The sequence below is a fragment of the Carica papaya genome, chromosome 4, assembly GCF_054855325.1.
Source record: "Carica papaya isolate Zhongbai chromosome 4, ASM5485532v1, whole genome shotgun sequence".
In the NCBI taxonomy this organism is placed as follows: domain Eukaryota; kingdom Viridiplantae; phylum Streptophyta; class Magnoliopsida; order Brassicales; family Caricaceae; genus Carica; species Carica papaya.
In genome coordinates, this window is record NC_142312.1 from 23177134 (window position 1) to 23197941 (window position 20808).

The window sequence follows — 20808 nt, forward strand, 5'->3', positions numbered from 1 at the left end:
TTTTAAATTTAATAAAATTTTATGAGTATACATTCTATATAATATGTTTAATAATAAAAAATATCTTTTAATTAACGACCTATTTAATCATATGAGATAAAAAATGTTAAAAGATTATCATTATTAATAAGTGTGGTGTATTATATATATTTAGTTATTAGATATTTAATAATGATTAGTTCTTAAAATTAATAATATTTTAATTTTCTAGGATGACATGTATGCCCAGTTCCTTCTATGATTCTTTTTCATTTGAACTTGGGGCGTCTTCCCGTTTACAAGTCGAAACCTTAAACCCTAATATTTCAGAGTTTCCCTCTCTCTCTCTCTCTATGATGTACAGATATGAAAGCCCTAAAGTCATTTTGCACTAATAAACACTTGCTTCTCTTTAACCTGGCTATTAAAACCCCTGTATCATTTTCATTTTCTTCCCGCCAAAACCTCGTATTTCCCCGCCATTTCCACGTAACCAGTCTCCGTTTCCGCGTTGAAGATTCCAGTCTCGCAGCCATCGGTTCCTTCAACAACGAACCTGACTTGAGTCGGAGCGGTCATGGAAACGAAAACTCCGCTGGTGTTGGGTCTGTCTACAATCCAGTCGCGGGCGAAACCTTTACGAGACCATGCATAAACAGGAACGGAGGACAAGAATTCGATCCTAGTTCGTGGAGTTCCGGTTCCTGGGTGGATGATTTTCAGAGGACTAGGGCGTCTGGGAGTGTGAAGAAAGCAAATGCAAGTAACAGGGGCAACACTGACGCGGATACTTCCGATGCTTATAATTGGATTGATAATTTTGAGGGAGAGGAAACTTATGGCAGAGTGAGGGGGGAAAATTTGACTGCTGGAGACGATATTCGGCTGGGTTCATCCAGCTCCGATGATGGAACTAACGACCTTTTCAAGGAAAAAGCTAACAAGGGCGTGAAAAAGGCGAATTCAAGTAGTGTGTCATGGCATGAATTCAGGCTGGGTGGTATAGTGAGAAATAAGAAGAAGGTGAAGGAGAAAGTGAGTTGGGTTTGCACAGAATGTGGCCATTCAGAAGGACAGTGGTGGGGGAGTTGCCGCGAGTGCAATAGCGTGGGGACGGTTAAACAGTTTACTGAAGCTTCTGAATCTGGTGATAATGGTAAGGGCAGGGGGCTTGAGTTTTCAGCTAATGCTGTGCGGTCCTGGCTCCCACAACAAGCAACGGACGTTCAGCCCCGTAGGTTGACTGATATTAATCGCGGGCTTAATCAGTTGGAATGGCGTATTCCTTTGTAAGTTCTTGTTTAGTGGGATTTCACTTTTTAGGATGAAATTTACCCCTTTGAATTGTGATTTGTTGAGCTTGTTGTTTGTCTGGCTTTCTTTCTTGGATTAAGAAAATGAAATTTTATTTAAGCTGAATTTACCGAGTATAATCGATTGGATTTTTCTGGGAGTTAATTAGAAGCAGAAAAAGGATAATTGTTTGTTAAATAGCTCATGTTTCCTAGGATGATTTTGAAATACTTTAGATTTTTCTGTGATTCATTTACTTTTGCATTGGTTTGGTTGGATTAACTTGAAGCTTGTTGGGAGGGACTGAACTCAATGGATTTTGGCCATTTTGTTTGCATTTGGGAGTTGAGTTTGATCATTGAAGTACTTCCTAATAAGAATACATATATATATGTATGCATATGTTTTGATAAAAGAAGAAGCTTTGTTAAGATAAGAAGAAAAATAAATACAAAGAATTGAGGGTAAGAAATTCTCCTACTTGTAACAGGCTATAATGAGCAGCACAAAGGAAAGGAAAATATAATACATAGATCTTAAGCTCCCAAAGTTATAATCTCCTAATTCCTATGGAGGTAAAAAATAGTTATATCTGAGAATTTTCCATTCACCTTAACCGATAACGTTGCCAAAGAAGTCATTTTCTCCCATCAAGCCAAAAAGTCCATAGACATGAAAAATTTGCCCCTTGCCTTTTGTTTCCATTCTCACCCTATCACCTCTCATATATGCACCTGCGAGGCTCTCAATTGGAGGTGTAACCCACTAAATGCCAAAAAGACTAAACATTTTAGTCTACATCTTTCACGCAGTCTCACCATGAATAAATAAAGAGGAATATGTTTCTCTTCCTCTAAAGCACATAACACAAATGTTGGGAGATAATGCATGATGAGCACATTGGATTTGTAGTATCCCATTAGTGTTATGCTTCCGATGCATGTTTTTCTAAGGAAACACCTTTGCCTTTGCTGAAATTGGCGGTCCTGAAAACACTTTGGCAATGTGGTGTTAGCTGGAGGTATGGTGTTTAATGAGGTGTTCAAAAATAATTTACATGTGTATTCCCCTCCCTAATGCATCCAAAGACCAGATCATAGTATCATGCTAAGGAGAAATGTGAATAAGTTCTAACAAGGTTAGTCGGGTTTGCATTTCATAGATCTCACTATCGAATAGGTTGCGAGTAAAATAGAAGGTCTAAGCAACACTCCCCTCATGATTGGAAATGAATTCAGAAAAATGGGGTATTATGTTTTGATGAAAGGTTAAACAGTCTACAAAATTGTTTTCCTACCCAAATGTCTTCTCAAAATCTCACTTTAGTACCATCTCTCACTTTGAGTTGTTTTAAGGGAAGGAACAATGGAAATGCTTGGGAGATGACTTTCCAAGAACTACGGTAGGATATGGTTCTACCAACTGGGGCATCCCAACCATCCCTGCCACTCCCATGGATGCTACTAATCAGTCTGTGCCACAAAGATTTTGATTCCTGTGGAAAATGCCAAAGCTACTTAGCCAATGGAGATCAATTTTTAGAAAAATTCTCAATTCTCAATCATCCCAAACTCTTGTACTGATGGTACGGATCCCAACTAACTAAATTTCATGGTTTCCCTCCACAACTCCCATAAAAATCTCCTCATACGACTCTCTGATCTTTTTGTCAATCCTGTAAGAATCCTGAGCAAGGATAAGAAATAAAATGGGGTAGGGGATAGACATGGGTGGATCAAAGTAGCCCTATCTCCTAGAGAAATCAATACCCCTTTCCAACTCTGTAGCCTTTTAGCTACCTTGTTATCTACCCCTTCCCAAAAGGATTTATTCTTTGGGTTGCCCCCTAAAGGCACTAGGGCCAGTCGCTCCTAGTGCATCCGATTGACTCCACTAGACCGGATATTGTTGCGTCATCCACATTAACTCCATTTAGACTACTTTTCCCCAAGTTATCTTTAGCCCTAAGATCTGCTCAAAAACTTGAATAAAAATAATTGTGTTCCTAGTTTGACCTATCATCATCTTTCAAAGACAGGATTGTGTTATCAATAAATTGTAGGTGTGATCTCTCCACTCTATCTCAACCACTAATTCCCTCACCGTATTTCTCTCTATTGCACTTGTCATCATCCCGCTTAGTATATCAGCCACTAGAGTAAACAAAAATAGAGAGAGAGTATCGTGGACCTGGCAATTAACAAGTATCGGGGACCTGGCAATTAACGAGTATCGTGGAATAGACTGATGGTAGGCATCCATGAATCCAGCTTCTCTACCTTGTACCAAATCTTTTGCACGGCTTAACTCTATCAAGAAATCTCTTGTGAACCTCATCTTAGGTGTTCTCACAATTTAGCTTAATAATTAATCCTTTCTCTTTAGATCTACTTATAAAATCCACAATTTCTTTACCACTAAAGATGCATCAAGCATTTGTCTGCCCCTCAAAAAGGTGTTTGTTAAAGGAAATTGTATCATCCTCTCACTAAGCTTTAGAGAAAGTATCTTAATGATGATCTTGTACACACTTCTCACTAAACTTTTTGCGTGGTAATCGGGCACCTTTCTAGACTTGTCTGTTTTGGGGATTAATGTGATGAAGGTGGCATTCATATGCTTCCTATAATGGCATTTAAATAGAATTCTTCAAACACTTCCATTAAATCGTTTTTTTTCATTTCCTAACAACTCTCGAAGAACTCTATAAAAAACTATATGGGCCTAATGTCTTCTCACTCCCCAACTCCCATATTGCCCACCTTATTTCCTCCTCATCGAATGGGTCTTTCCAAACAATCTACCTCATCCCTACTAATAGACTCTCAATCAATGCCCTCAAGGAAAGGTCTGTGTTTCACATCTTCAGTGTATAACTTTCAGAAGTTACTGAATTATTTCTAAGCCATCCTTCGAATATAAATATTGAGTTAATTTCTGAAGGTCTACTAGGAATATATTAAAAAAGGAATGTGATTTGCAGGGGGGAGAGACACACTCCTACCTGTTTGTACATTGTGATACTTCTTGGAGCTTTTGGGTGAAGTTGATAATGGTATTTGGTATTTACTGGGTGACCCCTTCTAGTCGGAGAGCTTCATGAGCTCTTATCTTAAGGGGAAGGGGGTGGTCTAGCAGCTAAACCCCTTTATAGAGGGGCCCTTTTTTTCAGGGTTGTGGAGCATATGGCGTATGATGAACTCAGACTTTTATTGACCGAGCTGCATCATCCTAAGAGTTGTAGGAAAGCACTACTTTTTGGGCTACATTTTGGTTAAAGCTCATGGTCACTATTTCCACCACAAGCAATAATGAGCTCATAACCATAATGCTTTTATAGCATTTAGAACTTTCCCCATCTATATATTACTACTTCTTACTACAGATTGTCTGTGTTTCTTTATTTTTTGCTATGTCATTATGCGCAGGATGTTTGTTCTCCTTGATTGTATTTTTTATTTATCTTTCTTTCTCTAATAAAGCTTTTTATTTTTTTAAAAAGAATGTATTTGAAAAGGAAAGAGGAGATACGATATCACATAGCATAATAGGAATTTATTTAAGAAATTTGCTGTTGATTTATTTATTAGTTTATTATTTAAGTGTCTTATTAGAGTTAGAAGTTTATTCTTATTGGTATTATTTTCTGTTTGTACTAGCCTTAGTATTTCCAATTCTACTAATTTACTATTTGCTAGTTTCTTTATAGCTAGAAAAAATTACTTAGAACTTATTATAAATAGCTTTTTTTTTTTGAAATAAAAGTGTGGAGTTGTATTGATATTAGAGTGTCAAGGGGGCACAACCCATTTACAATGTATTTACAAGTCGATCAAACTATCGATAATAAAATCAAGATCATCGAGACAGTCGATATTATGTCCCAAAATAATGGAACCAAAATAGTGAAACCAACAATCAATGATTTTGTTGAAATCAAGTTCTATTGCTTCAAAAGTGCAATTGTTTCTCTCTTTCCAATGGAACCATATTATGGTGAGTGAGATTAATCTTAACATTTTTTTTTTTGCTGCTGATGCCTTTCCATGCTAGGAGTTCTGCATGTATGTTGTTGTTCATGACCCAAGACAGCCCCATAAGTCTAATAATGGTGTTACATAGGTGCTGTGAAACCGAACAGGCTGAAAGCAGGTGGTTATAGGTTTCAAAATTGTTTCTACATAGGAAACATCTATTGACAATCGTCAAACCTCTTTTCATTAGGTTGCCAAGGGTGAGAATGCGCCTTTTGTAGCTTCCCAAGAAAAAATGAGATTCTTGGGATTTCATCTGATTTCCATATTACTTTAGAAGGGAAGTTAATGTTATTCTGATTAAGATTGTCCGCTAAGTGGTTGTAGAGAGATCTGATAGTAAATGTACGATTTTTGGAGAGTAGCTATTTTAGATTTTTCTCTCTGTCATGGACTTGAATTGAAGACAGAGTGTGTAGTAAGGAGAAATATTCCTTTAACTCTCATTTTTGTAAGTTTTTTAATACTGACACTTGCCAAAGGTCTGGGTTATCAAGAATCGCATTATCTTTAACTAAAATATTTTTGTGCCTGGCGACAACATAAATAAGAGGGAATCTTGTTTGAAAAGTAACTTATTATCAATGGCTTGTGATTGAATCTAACTTGAGTATCTTTTATTTCATTATATTTAAGATTCTGGGGCGATCTAGATATTCGTGACGACCGAGAGGAGTGACAACTGGATGAGAGAGAGGTTTGACCAGCTGTTATAACTAACCAAGAGAAGACAATATGGTGTAGGCCGATCATCCTTGCACGACCAACATCGTCGCTAAAGGGGGGCTGTCGGAATGGTCATTCAGGATAGAAAATTTTTGGCCATTGAAAGAAAGATTTTTGATGTCATCTATGACGGGAAAAATCGGAAGGAATAAGGGTGAGTGAGAATGGAAGGAGTTTTAGGGTTTCAATCTCTTTTTGGAAGAAGAAGTGGACTGGTAGCTGGGAGTTTTACACTAATTTTACTGTATTAAAGGCGAAAATCTATGGGGCCGGAACAAGATGGGAAAGAGCCACAACTTGTGGATGGCCAAGTGCAAGAACAGGAGGGGAAGGCTCTTGATCTTCACAAAGGAGAAAGGGGAGGCAGTGTGGCGAATTTTTATTCCAGGAGGACAACAGGCTGACGGATGGTGGAGAATGATGATGACACTATTTGAACTAGCAGAGAGAGATTTGTGACATTGAAGAAGCCCAAGGAGGTCGAAATAGATGTTCAGAAGCAAGTGTATAGTCCGGAAGGTCGTGAAATATTGCCGATCATCCTATGCTGTCCAAACAGCAGAATAAAATTGTGAGTGAGACTGGAGGCGAGGAGAGAGAAAAGTTTCATTGAAACTGCAAAGAAGAGTTCAGGACAGAGGAGCTGGGTATGGAAGATAAGAACCATTTCCAAGATCTATAGGGTTGATTTTAAATTTCAAAATTCTAATTACCAAAATGTGGAGAGGTATGTCTTTTTTGTGTAATCCAAAATGAGAGTATAGACGTCGTTTTGGGGATAATTTTAAATGGAATGGATCTCAAAAGAAGTGAGCCCAGGTACAAGAGGAGTGATGGGCTTTATAAATGTTATACACCAGCCAAAAAAAGGAAATGGAACAAGCTAGCGGAGCTTGGGAGACGGGTTAGAAGATTGGGCCTCAGGTTAAAATGGGTTTGGAGACTTGTGCCTTGGAAAATAATGCTCAAACCTACTATTTGTATCTGGGGTGAGCAAGAACTTCCTTGATCGGTGGCGAAGGTGGATGCTGGCTCTGATTCCGATGACAGAGAGGATAACAAGAGAGTGGGGGAGACTAGCGGTGACAAAAGGAGGAAGAATCATGGTAGGGAGGAGCGGAGAGAAGCCGATGACCCCAATTTTGGCAGTGGTTGCGGTGGAGAGTGAGGCTGTAGTAGTCACATCAAGGCGAGATGGAATGATTGTGTCGCAGGGATGGGAGGCAACAGTGCAGGAGGAAGTGAGGGAGAGGTTAGGGACTTGATCAAAGAATTAAATTCAAGATGGGTCATTCAGAATATACAGTGGGTTAGTAGCATGCTTGGGTCACTTTTGACATATTAGAGGAGCAGACTAATGGAGCTCTTTAAGGAGATAGAGAAAAGAAAGAAGGAGAAGACGAGAGGGGAATGGTCAAATTATCATTCTGTTACTAAATGATATTGATAAAAATGTGTATAGTTATCATTTTCATCCGTTTGTGAACCTAAATAAAGCAAAATGTTGCAATGATTCTTTCTTTTTCTTTATTATAAGTTTTATTTATTCAAATAAGGAAAGCATTTCTTTTTCCCATTTCCCTCAATAACTTATTTTTCCAATTCCTTTAACAACTCTTATTTTTCCTCCCGTGTAAAGTTTTAGACCAAGTACTGGTAGATTTATATATATTTATACTGTATTATGTCTAAGATATGGATTCTCAATAATTTTTATGTTTTCTGTATTTAATAATGTGCATGGTGTTCAGGTCTGGATATCTTGGATGTTATTTTTCCTCCCGTGTAAAGTTTTAGACCAAGTACTGATAGATTTATATATATCTATACTGTATTACATCTAAGATATGGATTCTCAATAATTTTTATGTTTTTCTGTATCTAATAATGTGCATGGTGTTCAGGTCTGGATATTTTGGATGTGAAGTTGCTAGAGTGCTTGGTGGTGGTCTTGTCCCAGGTTCTTTTCAGTTATGCTTGATTATGTTCTTTTTGTTGATTATTGCTTTTAAGTAATTTCCTTGTCTTTGTCATTTTTAAATTCTTCTTAATGTCCTCCCTTGAAATCTTTATCTGCAAAATTTGGCATCCAGACATGTAATGTTTAAGGTGCTAATTACTTGTGTTTTATTGAGTTTTAAGGGAAATAAAACATTTCAATATTTGCTCTGTGAAAATATCATTTTTAAGGTAATTAAATCCCTACTTTGATGTAAGACAAGTTAGGGCTAATTTGCCTACTTAGGAATTCGGGAGTTAGTTTAGATATCATATTTAGAGTTTCTTGCATATCACTGCTAAAATTTTTTAACTGAATAGCCAGACCACTCAAAAGTGAGATCTCAAAGATATTTATTATGCTTCCTTGGTAAAATTAAAGCAAATAAGATTAGACTAAAGAATTTTCTAAAATATATCGGCTAATGATACTAAGGAAATACTACTGCCTTTTTTTTTTTGATTAAAAAAAGAGATTTATTGAGATAAGAGAAGAAAATACAATAAAAGGAAGGTAAGACATCCTCCAGATGTTACAGTCTATAATAAGCCAAAAACAATTATTGCAAGATATGATACATAATGAATATGAGAGCTTAAGGGCCCAAAACAATAATCTCCCAATTCTGATTGAGGTTGGAAATAGCTAGGTCTGAGAATTTTCCATCCAGCTTGACCCAAAAAGATGCCAAAAAATACTCGCCTATAGCTCATAGAAAAACATATGTTGATCGTAAAAAAGTTTCCAGTTTCTTGCGAGCCATATGGTGCAGAGACCGGCAAAGATAGTCTCTTGCCACAAGGTTTTGCTTCTTTTCTCGCTCCTTCACCTTTGATGTACACACTTAAAAGAGTCTCTCGCCACAAGGTTTCGCTTCTTTTCTCACTCCTTCACCTTTGATGTAAACACTTAAAAAACTCTCAACTGTTGTAGGTCTGGCCCACTTAATGCCAAAGAGGTTCAACGTTTTCTGTTCAAATCTTCCAAGCAATCTTGCAATGGAGAAATAAATAGGAGGTATTTCTCCTCCTCTAAAGCATGTAACACATATATCTGGAGACAGGGCACTGTTTGGATGGTGTTTAAAAAATTTTTCTGCCCATGTGGACAGCTAATTATTGAAGAAAGGAAAGCTAGAGCACATTTTAATAAACAAAAAGAAGTACAATCTTTCCTACGTACTAGATTTGTTCCAGAGTACCTTAAAGAAGGAACCTTTCCACAAGGAAAAAATACAGGAAATAAATAGAAGAGGTGAATGTATATAAACTGAAAGTTCATGGGGTTACTGGCCTGTACCTTTGCAACCAGAATGTTAAGTTTTTTTTAAAAAGCATAGTTTATCTGCAGTCCTTCTTTCTCAAATATTTGGTTAGCAATATGGATCATGCTATTTGATTGTCCAGCTTCATAAAAGCTATGCCTTGGCAGTCTCTTGAAGTTCCTTCTAAAGTGGGATAATTGTACGATTACTTTATGGCTTTCCTTTTTGAGTTTATAGGTTCTTTGGTTTTGATTGGTGGTGATCCCGGTGTGGGCAAGAGTACGCTCTTGTTGCAGGTAACTATATAATGACAAAGACAATAGCTGTTTCACATGCACTTGTAGTTGCATTGGCCTTCATTTCATTAAATTGCATTGTTTTAGGTTTTGGATGCTATCTTTCACATGGTTGTCTGTTTTCTTTAATATTATCTTATAATGTCACTGTTGCATTTGAATTGGAAGATTGCTGCAATAGTAGCTGAGGGGAGTAATCTTGGTAGACCTGCTCCTGTTCTATATGTTTCTGGAGAAGAGGTTAGTGTTCGGTCTTATTTTAATTTGTTTTGGAACATCTTTACATTGTTGGTACCCTTTATCTTCGCTAGGGGCTCCATGTAAAGAGATATAAGGTTCAAGCATTATCGAGCGGAGTTGGACAATTGGTGTTTTCTTTATCTTTTAGAAAGTTTCTTGACATGGTCAAGTTTTGAGTATATCTTATTTGCTAGTTACTGGACAAGCAAACTGAATTATTATCATTAGGCAGTTGTTTATACCTTCTATTTATATAAATAATTTATACCTCCTGTTGCGACACGCACACGTTTATTTACATTTCACTTTCCGAACCATCAGCAAAGTTTCTTCAAATTTCTATTTGAAGATAAAAAAAGGGAAGAATTTCATGAATCTGCATTATACTGATGGTTCCAATGAAAGGTGGAATATTGAGATAACTCTTGGAATAGGCATTGTCAAGTTATATTGTCAAGTTGTGACACGCACACGTATATTTACATTTCGTATTCGCAACCATCGGCAAAGTTTCTTCAAATTTCTATTTGAAGATAAAAAAGGGAAGAATTTCATGAATCTGCATTACACTGATGGTTCCAATGAAATGTGGAATATTGAGATAACTCTTGGAATAGGCATTGTCAAGTTATATTAAAGAGCATATTGAAAAAAGAAAACGAGTTTTATTTTTATTTATTTTTTGCTTTAAGGCCATTGCAAGGAGGACAAACTGCAGGCCAACAATGAAGGCGAACCGTGGTCCTAAAGACACCTTTTGTGCAGAGTAGCTTGGTGAAAAGAAAGGACGAAATTGAGTTACCTTATTGTTGAATGTTTAAATTACAAACCTTTCTGCTATTAGAAAATGATAACTATGGTTTTATTCTATGTAGCTTCCTCTTTTTCTCCTTTAGACTTCTGGAATAATTTGTTGTTAAATCCTTTAATGCTTTTCCTTGCTGCAGAGTGTTGAGCAAATTGGAAACAGAGCTGACCGAATGAGTATTACAACAGAAGAACTTTTCCTATACTCGAGCACTGATATTGAGGTAGTCCAGAAGGACTTAGGCTGAGCATTTTGGTTAATGATCTCTATACTTGTATAGAAAAGAATCACTGATTTTGCATTTATATTTCTGTCATATGATGAGTATTTATTTGGATTTGATTTAATAATTGGCTGAAAATTTTCTCCTCTGTTCTAGTCACATGGCAGGATGGATGCCTGTGCTTGCTGCTATTTGAAGGGAATCTTATATATCTAATATGCAGTTCTACAAGTTTTCAGTATCCCTGAAATTTCTCTGAGATACTCTGATTTTTTTAGTCCCTCTCAGTCTCTTTTTTACACAAACGTTGTTTAAACTGATTTTTTTTGAACATGAGCTGTAACAATGCATCTCTAACAAATAGAGAAAATCAAGTGCAAAGCTGCTGGTCGTTAGTTTATATTTGTTGCATAATGACAATAGGTATGATGCCTAGATTCATTATTATTTTGCTGTTCAATGGGGCTGTTGGGGGAAGTTTTCAGTACAATTCCTTAACATCAGTATAAATGTTGAATAAGTAATCAATTTTTACCACTTTATAGGACATTCTCAAAAAAGTTCAGCTCATATCACCTCGAGCTTTAATTATCGATTCTATTCAAACAGTTTATCTGAAAGAAGTAAGTGGGAGCGCTGGAGGGATCTCTCAGGTTTGAATGCTCTCCCTGAGCTCTACTATGCATTGACATGATTCACCTTCATGTTTTTAAACATCAAATCTTTATTGGATGTTCCAATTGTAATTCTTCTGCAGTTTTATATGGTAAACAAAAATTAATTTCTTATATTTTTTTTGTGTTTGTGCTGTTTTGCACACACAACCTCTCTGTCTTTAGGTTCAACAATATGTGTTTTATCTAATTTTTTAAATTCTACTTATTTATTTTTAGATATGTAATATCTGCTAATTTATTTAACATTCGGAAAATCCTCTACAATCTCTAATTTTTCTCTATTTATTATTTTGATTAATTGATTCCTAATTCTTAGGAAAATCCAGTTTTTAGGAATTAATTATGTGGTAAAGTTTTTCTAACTAGGTATATTTTTTGTGTATTTATACTCATTTCGATACTTATTGTTTGGGATAAAAGATTCTATTTCTCCATGGTACAGGAGAAGTTGCAATATCCTCTCTGATTTTTGATTTCATTTTATTTTATTTTTACATCCTTCGTTGCTGAATTTTCTTCTTCTACTATAGCCTTACTTGCCAAATAGAAAAAGTCATCAGCCTTTATACTTATTATTAGCTTTCATATCCAAAAGCTTCTTCTTCCACTTTTTCTTTCTTTGAAAAATGTGAGAAACCGCAGAAAATTTATCAAATTCCTCCGACCACTAATGAATTTGTGCCAAACAGTCAATAAGGGAACTTACTTTCTATGACCACTAATGTAGGACAAACTAGAGTAGTTTCACACGTAGGAATTTGGAGATAAAAAACTTAGACATCACGAGTAGGATGGTATAGACATCACACACTGAAAGTCTTAAGTATAGCACTCAAAATGTTTGATTGCATCTTACAGCTATAAAATAAAACAAAAACCTCATTGCAATAAGGACCTGCATCTTACCAATAGATGCTTCCTTTGCAAAAAGGACGCAGAAACCAGTAAGCACCTGCTCTTGTGGTTCCCAGTCACCCAAATTCTCTGGAAGTTTATGGTCTCATGGGCTTATCTTGGGTTAAAGCTGATTCTATCAAGAGTGAATTATTGGCCTGGGAAGGGCTTTGCAGGAAGAACATGCTCCAAAAAATTATTTCCTTAACCATTTCTGGATTATTTGGAAAGAAAAGAATATTAGAGCTTTTGAGGCGAACGAAAATGATTTTGTCTCCAACAAGGATAAATGGTTTCATTTTTTTGGTTCTATTGCATTAGAGCAAAACCTTGATAGCATTGAAGACTTTGTTTCTATTGTAAATATACTAATTGACATGTAAATTTTTTGTATATGGGTGACGCCCTCTTGGCGTCAACACTTCAAAACACGTATACTTATATTTTTTTTTTAAAAAACAAAAACCTTTGAGTATTTTATTGAATAACTGAATTGAACATTTCCCAAAGTAAGAGCTTACTAAGTGACTTTTTCTTTAATATGATTAAACTAAGAAATATAATTTTAATAAGATTATGAAAGATAAATACTGCATTAATAAGATCTTGAAGTTACTAAAACTATAATAATAGGCTGCTAAATAATACAATAGTTTTATTCTAAAAGAATTTTATCTCTGATCTATTTAGCCTATTCTGCATCATTCTTCAACTTTTAAATTGCTTAAAACATGTCTTCCCTAATTTTTAGAAGTGCCAGTTTTAACAGTTTTAATTGTAGTACTTGTAAACTTGCGAAACACCTTGTGTCATTTCCATCGAATAGTACATTTTCATTTGATATGCAAGACAGTTTACCTGGTTTAATTTTACATTAATGCTTCATTTGGGCTTCCGTTTACTTGCCTTCATTGTTTTGGTTTGTTACAATATATAAATATAGATATATATATGTATACATCTGTATGTGTGTGCCCATATGTTTGGAATTCTATACACGTATGGATATTTATGTATCAATTTGTATGTGGATGTATCAAGGGGTTGTGTACTATAACCTAAGTTGAGTTGTATATGGGTATTACTGTTTACAATACATGGTAATTGGCTTATAGATAATTGACCCATTTCTTTCCAGTCTCTATCCACCCATGCCCACCAATTTATCACTGTATTGGTGACTCTCTTTTGCTCTTTGACAGGTGAAGGAATGTACATTAGCGTTGCTGTGTTTTGCAAAGAAGACTAACATCCCTGTTCTTTTGGTAAGCATGCATTCTTTCATCTTTTATATTCTATTGCAATGTTAATGAAGATATGGAATCGTTCCAACTCTTTATTTAAGATTCACGTGTTTCCTTAGCTTACTTGGTCAATTGCAAGTTAAAATAATACCAGTTAGTCAATTTCTTGCATTCCTCCTCAGATGCTGGATCTTTCATTCACTAGGTGCCTTTGGTGTTCTTAACACTTTCATGGATCTTTATCACTTTCTGGTTTCTTCTGCTGCAATTGATTTTTTTTTTTTTTAAAACTTGTTAGCATTTGATTTAACCTTTTCTAGATACCCTTACTTTTTTACTTTTTCCATAAAGCAGCTGGCTGTTGATTTTTGAGCTAGTTAGAATGTAGGCTTGATGCATATGCATGTACCTCTACGTTAATGGTATTACTGGGAACTTGAAGCCCTATATCTTTTTGCTTTGTTATTTTGATTATATTCACATTTTATATGCTCATTTTCTCAATTCCTGGACCTTTTTGGTAAACACTTTTTTTGGACATGTAATTTTTCTTCTGCTCTTCTTTCTGCAATTAATAATTGATTGTCTTTTTTCTTTCCCTCAAACTTTTGCTCCCTCTGATTCTTGCCTTTTGCTTTTCCCTTTGCACTTTAGGTTGGACATGTCACAAAATCTGGAGAAATTGCAGGACCACGTGCCTTAGAGCACATTGTTGATGCTGTTTTATATATGGAAGTCAGTATCTTATTTCATTTCTCCTTATCTATATATATTTTCTGGTCATTAATGAATTAAACTTCTCTTTAAGCTGTAGTCTATTTAGCATCTTTTCTTATCTGTTCATTGCTTTAGATGGTATAATAATTAATTTAGTTCCTGGACCATAAAATTAATTGGCATCCCCTTCTTTTACCCATTTGATTTTCGCCTTTTGTCTCAAATATCTACTTCCTTAAGAAAGACCTCCTGAAATGCATTTTTCAATCTATTATGTGATCTTTTTGTATGTCCGAGATCACATTTTCTGATTTAAGCCTTTCCAATTCCCTCATTTCATTGAAAATTTCAGTGTTCCTATTTCTCATATTCATAAATGCTTCTTTATTCTATGTTTTTAATTTCTCTTTCAGGTGCTTCAACTTTTTCGTGAAATTTAAAACCTTCCCAGCCTTGATCCTTTTGTGATCTTTTTGTATGTCAGAGATCACATTTCCTGATTTAAGCCTTTCTAATTCCCTCATTTCCTTGAAGATTTCGTTGTTCCTAATTCTCACATTCACAAATGCTTCTCTATTCCATGTTTTAAATTTCTCTTTCAGGTGCTTCAATTTTTTTTGTGAAATTTAAACTCTTCCCACCCTCGGTCCTCATCCTTCTACCATATATCTCTCACCGTGTCCTTAAAGGTCGAGTCTTGCAGCCACATGTTTCTAAACCAAAAAGGGATTAGACTCTATTTAACATCAAGGCCCCTTCAACTACTGACCAATGTGCATTTTGAAGCATACAAGGATAAGGCTGTTTGGAAACTAGAGAAAGATGGTATCTTTACAGTTAAATACTTTTATGATTATTTGACCAATAGAGTGGGAGAAGGTGTGAGATTTCCGACTTTGCAGATACGGAAAGTGAAGGCTGTACCAAAAATTGCTTTTTTTGCTTGGGAAGCGGATCAAGAATGCATCATCATCATTGACAAGTTGATAAGAAGGGGACACATTATGGTCAATCGTTGCTATTTATGTAAGGAGGTGGTTGAGTCATGCAACCATCTTCTGTGGTGTCTGGTGACTTATAATATATGGAATATGGTTTATAGTTTTCTGGGTATCAATTGGGTGATTGGGGGTGCGGTGAAAAATGAATTTTGGATTTGGGATGGATTGGAAAGAATTTTAAAATTGTAAAACTCATTCCTTTAACTATTTTTTGGGTGATGTAGAAAGAGAGGAACAATAGAGCATTTGATGGGTGTCTGGGGTATTTGGGCAAAACTAGAGATAGGTGGATACATACTTTCGGGCTCTAATTTTGTGACATGATGTTTATGGGTGGGATGATTTTGAAAAGGTTTTTGATGTTTTAATAGGTATGTAAATATTCTTTATAGGGGCAGTACCCCCTTGGTGTCTTATACTTAATATACTTTATTTTTTATCTCAAAAAAAGTTGTAGTGGTTATTGTGCCCCCCAGTTTTTCCATTGAGGATCTACAAGCATTAAAGTCTCCTCCCAAACACCTCCATTGCCCATAGAGGCTATAAAGGAAATAAAACTCCTATCAGAACTTCTCTCAATGTCTATATGTAGTGGTTTGTACACATTTGCGAACTAGTACTTCCTTTTTCCTTTCACCTCTGGTAATGCTATCAATTTGAATTCTCCCTCAATTATTTCATCCTTTTCTGCAAATCGAATTTCCCAAACGCCTGAAGGTAATGCTTCAGATCATCACGGTATCAATGTTTACCTTCTTGGTTTCTTGAATCATAACCAAATCTGGGCAAGCTCTTCCTAGATCTCCTTGATTTGTTTTCTTCTTAAAGCATTCCCCATCCTATTGATATTCTAGCTCCCCAATTTCATTGTTTACCACAGATTCCCCTATCCTCACCTACTTCTACTAGCTTCCATCCATTCATATCCACCCATATTTCTTTTCTCCTCGTATGTTCCTTCTATGTCCTAGGGGTTACTACCACTCTAACCCTTTCCCATTTGTTCTGACTAAGTTGAGGTCTGGCTCAGTTATCAGGTCATTGGGATTTCTCTGATCTATGTTTATTAAGATTTGCTATATTTCAACAAAAAGAAAAAATTATTAGGATTGGGTCAATGGCAATGTCACATTCCTTCACGCCCTCCCACTTGTTTGGCTATAGTGGAACAGTACCATCTAGTTTGCTTTTGGGAATTGGTAAAGTGTCCTCACTTCTTGATCTCCGCTGCATCTTAGTCCCTGCGACATCAAAAGAGGGATGGTTACATGAGGTGAGGATGTCATATTACCAGGAGACTTTTCATTTTTGCCATCAATGTTTTGGGCAGTTTTCGTTTTGTTCACCAAGTCCTAGGATTCAACATTGCAGCCACTCTTCATTATTTCCGCACAGTTAAAATGCCCCAAGTGCTTCTCCCTTTGAGCACTCGCCTCCATTTTCTTTTGTTTTTCAAACATAAACTGCAGGCCTTCCTTCATTTCCTAGATATTTTCTTGCGTTGCCGGTTCTTTTTCTATCCCTTCAGATTCCTCATCCAGTAGTGACAAAGAGTCAAAATTATAGGCAGATTCTGAAAATCTGTCTTCTCCAGATTCTGAAACCATTTCAGATTGACTTCCTTCTTTCAGTTCCACGGGTAAAGTTTCTGTTTTGCCTCCCTAATTTCCTCATCTCTAAAATTTCTTGTTGAATCCAGCCCCTGATTTTTTCCTCCCTGAACTCATTCCATTTGCCTTCTTGTTCATCTCCTCTCTGGGATCTCCACCCTCTGAAGATGAAGGTGGTGCGATGATGATGGATTTTAATGGTTGCACATATCGCTGCTGTTCGACGTTCTCTAGTAGTTGCCCTTCACTGTTCGCAGGTGGGAGTGTCAGTCAAAGGATGAAGTGAGTCAAGTATGTGGGCTTTGGGTTTCCAGGTCATCTCCACATTTCTGTCCAGTCTCTTTTTGTTGGGTGTCTTATTTGCATTTGTGGGCTTTCAAGACTTAGTGGCTCATTGTAATGTCTCGACCCGTTATTTTTACCTGACCATCCTGAACATGCCTGTCTGTAGGTTTCTTTTCCACTTTTCCCCCAAATTGTAGAGTCATCAAGTTGGCTTTTCTATTTCCTGCCAGGTCAGCTGTTACCACTAATAAAAATCTCAATTTTAGGAGTTGGGAAGCCTCATTCTGCATTATCCCCTAAATCTCCTCTCTCCTCCATTTTCGTGATTCTGTAAAGGAAGGTGATGGTGCGGCAAGATTATCGTACTTTTGAAAATTGATACAGGCTTCCTGTCCTCCATCTCCATCTTAGCAGTTTTCCTAGCTCCACTGTGGATGGTGATACTCTGTTCCTTGGCATCTTCTGTACAAGCTCTGTTTTTGTGTTCCGACCAAGATGACCCTTCCCACGTGCACTTAGTTGCCATTTGCAGAGCTGCTATCATGTCCCTCCAACTCTTACTATCTGCACCTTAAGAAAAACATAATCTTTCCTTTATATGCTCTCTAACGTACCTTAAGAACGAAAGGTATTGGCCTCCCCTGTTCTGGTTCGTTCTATCATGAGGAAGCTGTTTAAAGTTTTGACAACTAAAGTATATATAACTCCTCCCAAATCATGGCACAACAATCGGATAGCCATTCTGCCTCCGGATTGCTCAGAACTGTGCTGAAGGATTTGTTACCAACTGTTTTCTTCCATTGCTACGTCACTCTTCCTCTCTATTTTTCCTTCTACAGAGAAGATTTTTCATTCCACCTGGAACGTCGCCCAGAAGCCTCTTGACATGTTATGCTTGAACTTGATGATCGTGGAAACCCATCATTCTTGAAACCATTTATTTTCCAAGGTGGGTTGGGATCCTCAGTCAGAATCCTTGGGAGTGGATTGGCAAGAACGAGGTTGATGTTCTTGGGCAGGTGATTGGTTTTAGCTTGATCCCTGGTGTTCTAATGGTAGTTTAAAGCTCTTTTCCCAAAATCACAGGTTGTTACAACCATAAGCAGTCTAGAAATAATGTCAAAATAACTCACGCACTCTAGGGGGTTTCTAAATCTTAATAAAAGGATAGCTATTCCCCTTCATTTTTTCTCTAGTACAAAATGGTTTTTGTTGCTTCTCTTTGGTCAAAAGTCATGGGTTCTTCTGGAGATGTTTTTTTCTTTTGCCATATTGCAAGGAACTAGGTTGATTCTTTGTATTGATTTTTATGTGGTGTTTTCCTTTTTGCCTTTTTTGTTCACTTAGGTGAATTTGTTATCTTCTACTTCTGTACATTTTTCTTCTTTCTCTAGTATAGTTTGTTCTTCACAAAAAAGGTTCATACTTTTTGCTCAATTTGTGTCTGAGTTTATTGTGCTTTTCAAGCAAAAGTTAATTGAACGTTAAAGTTGATGTGATTAGTATTTACATGAAGATAGTCTCGTGATATTTCTGAGGAAGTTGTAAATTTTCAGTGGGCCAAATTAATGAAAAATATATATCTTTTCATTTTTGTTTCAAACAACAGTGGATATTTTCTTTATCGGAAAAGAAAAAATATTTCTGTGGACTATCTTTTCCTCAGTTTGAAGCAATCAGGGTAATAAGAATTTGGTGTAAGAGTCAGAATGGCAGATTCTAGTAGTCTTTTCTTTTGCTTCATTTCTTTTCATCTCTAGATTTTCAAAATTTTTTTATCTATGTAAGACTTCTGCTCTAGTTCTTAGTTCATAACCAGGAAGTGTTATACTGTGCATATGGTATCTTGTCTAAGTTGCTAAAGTAGTTTGCTTGACTATGGTCAGATTCCAAGATAATTTTCTGAATATATGTCTCATTTCTAAGGGGGAGGAGAACTCATCTTATCGTTTGCTTCGACCTGTGAAGAATCGTTTTGGCTCCACTGATGAGGTACGCTACTGTAGTGGTACTATGATTTTATCTTTATTATGTTAGACAAACTTTGCATCATGTTGTCGGTAAGAACCAACAATGAAAGGAAAAACTTTCTTATTTAACCTTGTGCTCAAACAGTATAATCTACAAAACCTTTTTCTAAACTAAATAGCTTATAAAACCTATTTAGATATGTTGTAAATGCAAAATAGGAAACCGGCTAGAAATCAGGCTAGTAATTAAGGCTAACAAAGAATTATCATACACCATAGTTATTCCTAAATGTACTCTTAATAACCAGTCAACACTCACCTTCAAGGTACAACATGGATATCACATATGCCCAACTTGCAAACTAATGAGAAGCTTTACTACCAAATCCCTTAGTATAGACATCACCTAGTTGTTTTTCTGAGATCACTTGGGAGACATCCAATGCATTTATGATTTTTTCCTTGATCAAATGTCAATCAATCTATTTATCCATTGTTTGATCATTTTGTATTGGATTTTGAACAGTACAAATGGCGATCAATGCTCACCTTCAAAGTGTAGCATATATATCATCTATGCTCAGCTTGCAAAGTAAAGTGAGAGAGGGTCTACTACCAAATCTTAATAAAGACATTACCTAGTTGATTTTTTAGATCACTTTCAGGATGTCCAAAATCCCATCCATGATATTTTCCTTGATCAGATGTCAATCAATCGCTGTATTCGTTGTTCAGTCGTGTTGAATCAGATTTTGAGCTGTACAGATGGTAGCCTTAATGTCATGAAATAAAGATAAACGTTTTGCTTGTCCCAATTCTTCCATCAATTTGCAAAGCCATAGTAACTCACAAGTACCTTATGCTGTAGTTCTATATCTCACTTCTACACTTGATTATGATATGCAATCTTATTTTTGCTTACCCAAGCTCACCTGTAAATATATAGCTGCTTTACCTCTACACTTGATCATGTTACTATATTCTTATTTTTGCTTCTTCAAGTAACCAGATGCCTACCTATAAATCAGCTGTTGCCAGATGTAAATCTGCAGTCACCAGTAGTTCCAACCCAATTTGCATTTATAAACGCTTATATTCTTCAGTAACTGAGCTTAAAAAATTCAATCCCTCCTTTGACGCAGATTTTAGATACCTCCAAGAATGAAGGACAACTTCCAAGGGAAATCCTAGGGATCATGCATATATTGACTTATCACACTTACAATATAGGCCATATCGTGCCCGGTTAGAGAAATTAATTTCCTAGTCAATCTTTGATATTAGTCATGAACAACTTGGTTTCCAATTAATGATTGCCTCCAATTGGAGATCCACCACCATCTTTGTTTCTTCAAGTAGGTCTAAAATGTATTTTAACCAAGAAACGAAGTGATGACTCACAACAGCAGCTATATTAATTATAGTTTTATTATAATTTTAGTATTTAACTATTTAGCATTTGAATTATGTTTTCCAAGTTAATTATGATTAGTTCCACGTAACCTCGGAGGACCTATCTGCAATCAGGGATTCTCATTGATAATTTTA

The 20808-nt window shown here is 36.1% G+C and overlaps 1 protein-coding gene across 1 annotated transcript in view; it reads left to right on the forward strand.

The window, feature by feature from the left end:
• The first annotated feature begins 241 nt into the window (after positions 1-241).
• Positions 242-20808, forward strand: part of LOC110818357 (DNA repair protein RadA-like protein) — a 49745-nt gene continuing 29178 nt past the window's right edge. Inside the window, exons 1-9 of the mRNA XM_088218196.1 lie at positions 242-1268; positions 7937-7992; positions 9533-9591; positions 9760-9831; positions 10779-10862; positions 11408-11515; positions 13636-13698; positions 14332-14412; positions 19217-19282. Of these exons, the coding sequence (XP_088074322.1) occupies positions 346-1268; positions 7937-7992; positions 9533-9591; positions 9760-9831; positions 10779-10862; positions 11408-11515; positions 13636-13698; positions 14332-14412; positions 19217-19282 (1512 nt within the window). The 5' untranslated portion in view covers positions 242-345. The remainder of the gene's footprint in view (positions 1269-7936; positions 7993-9532; positions 9592-9759; positions 9832-10778; positions 10863-11407; positions 11516-13635; positions 13699-14331; positions 14413-19216; positions 19283-20808) is intronic.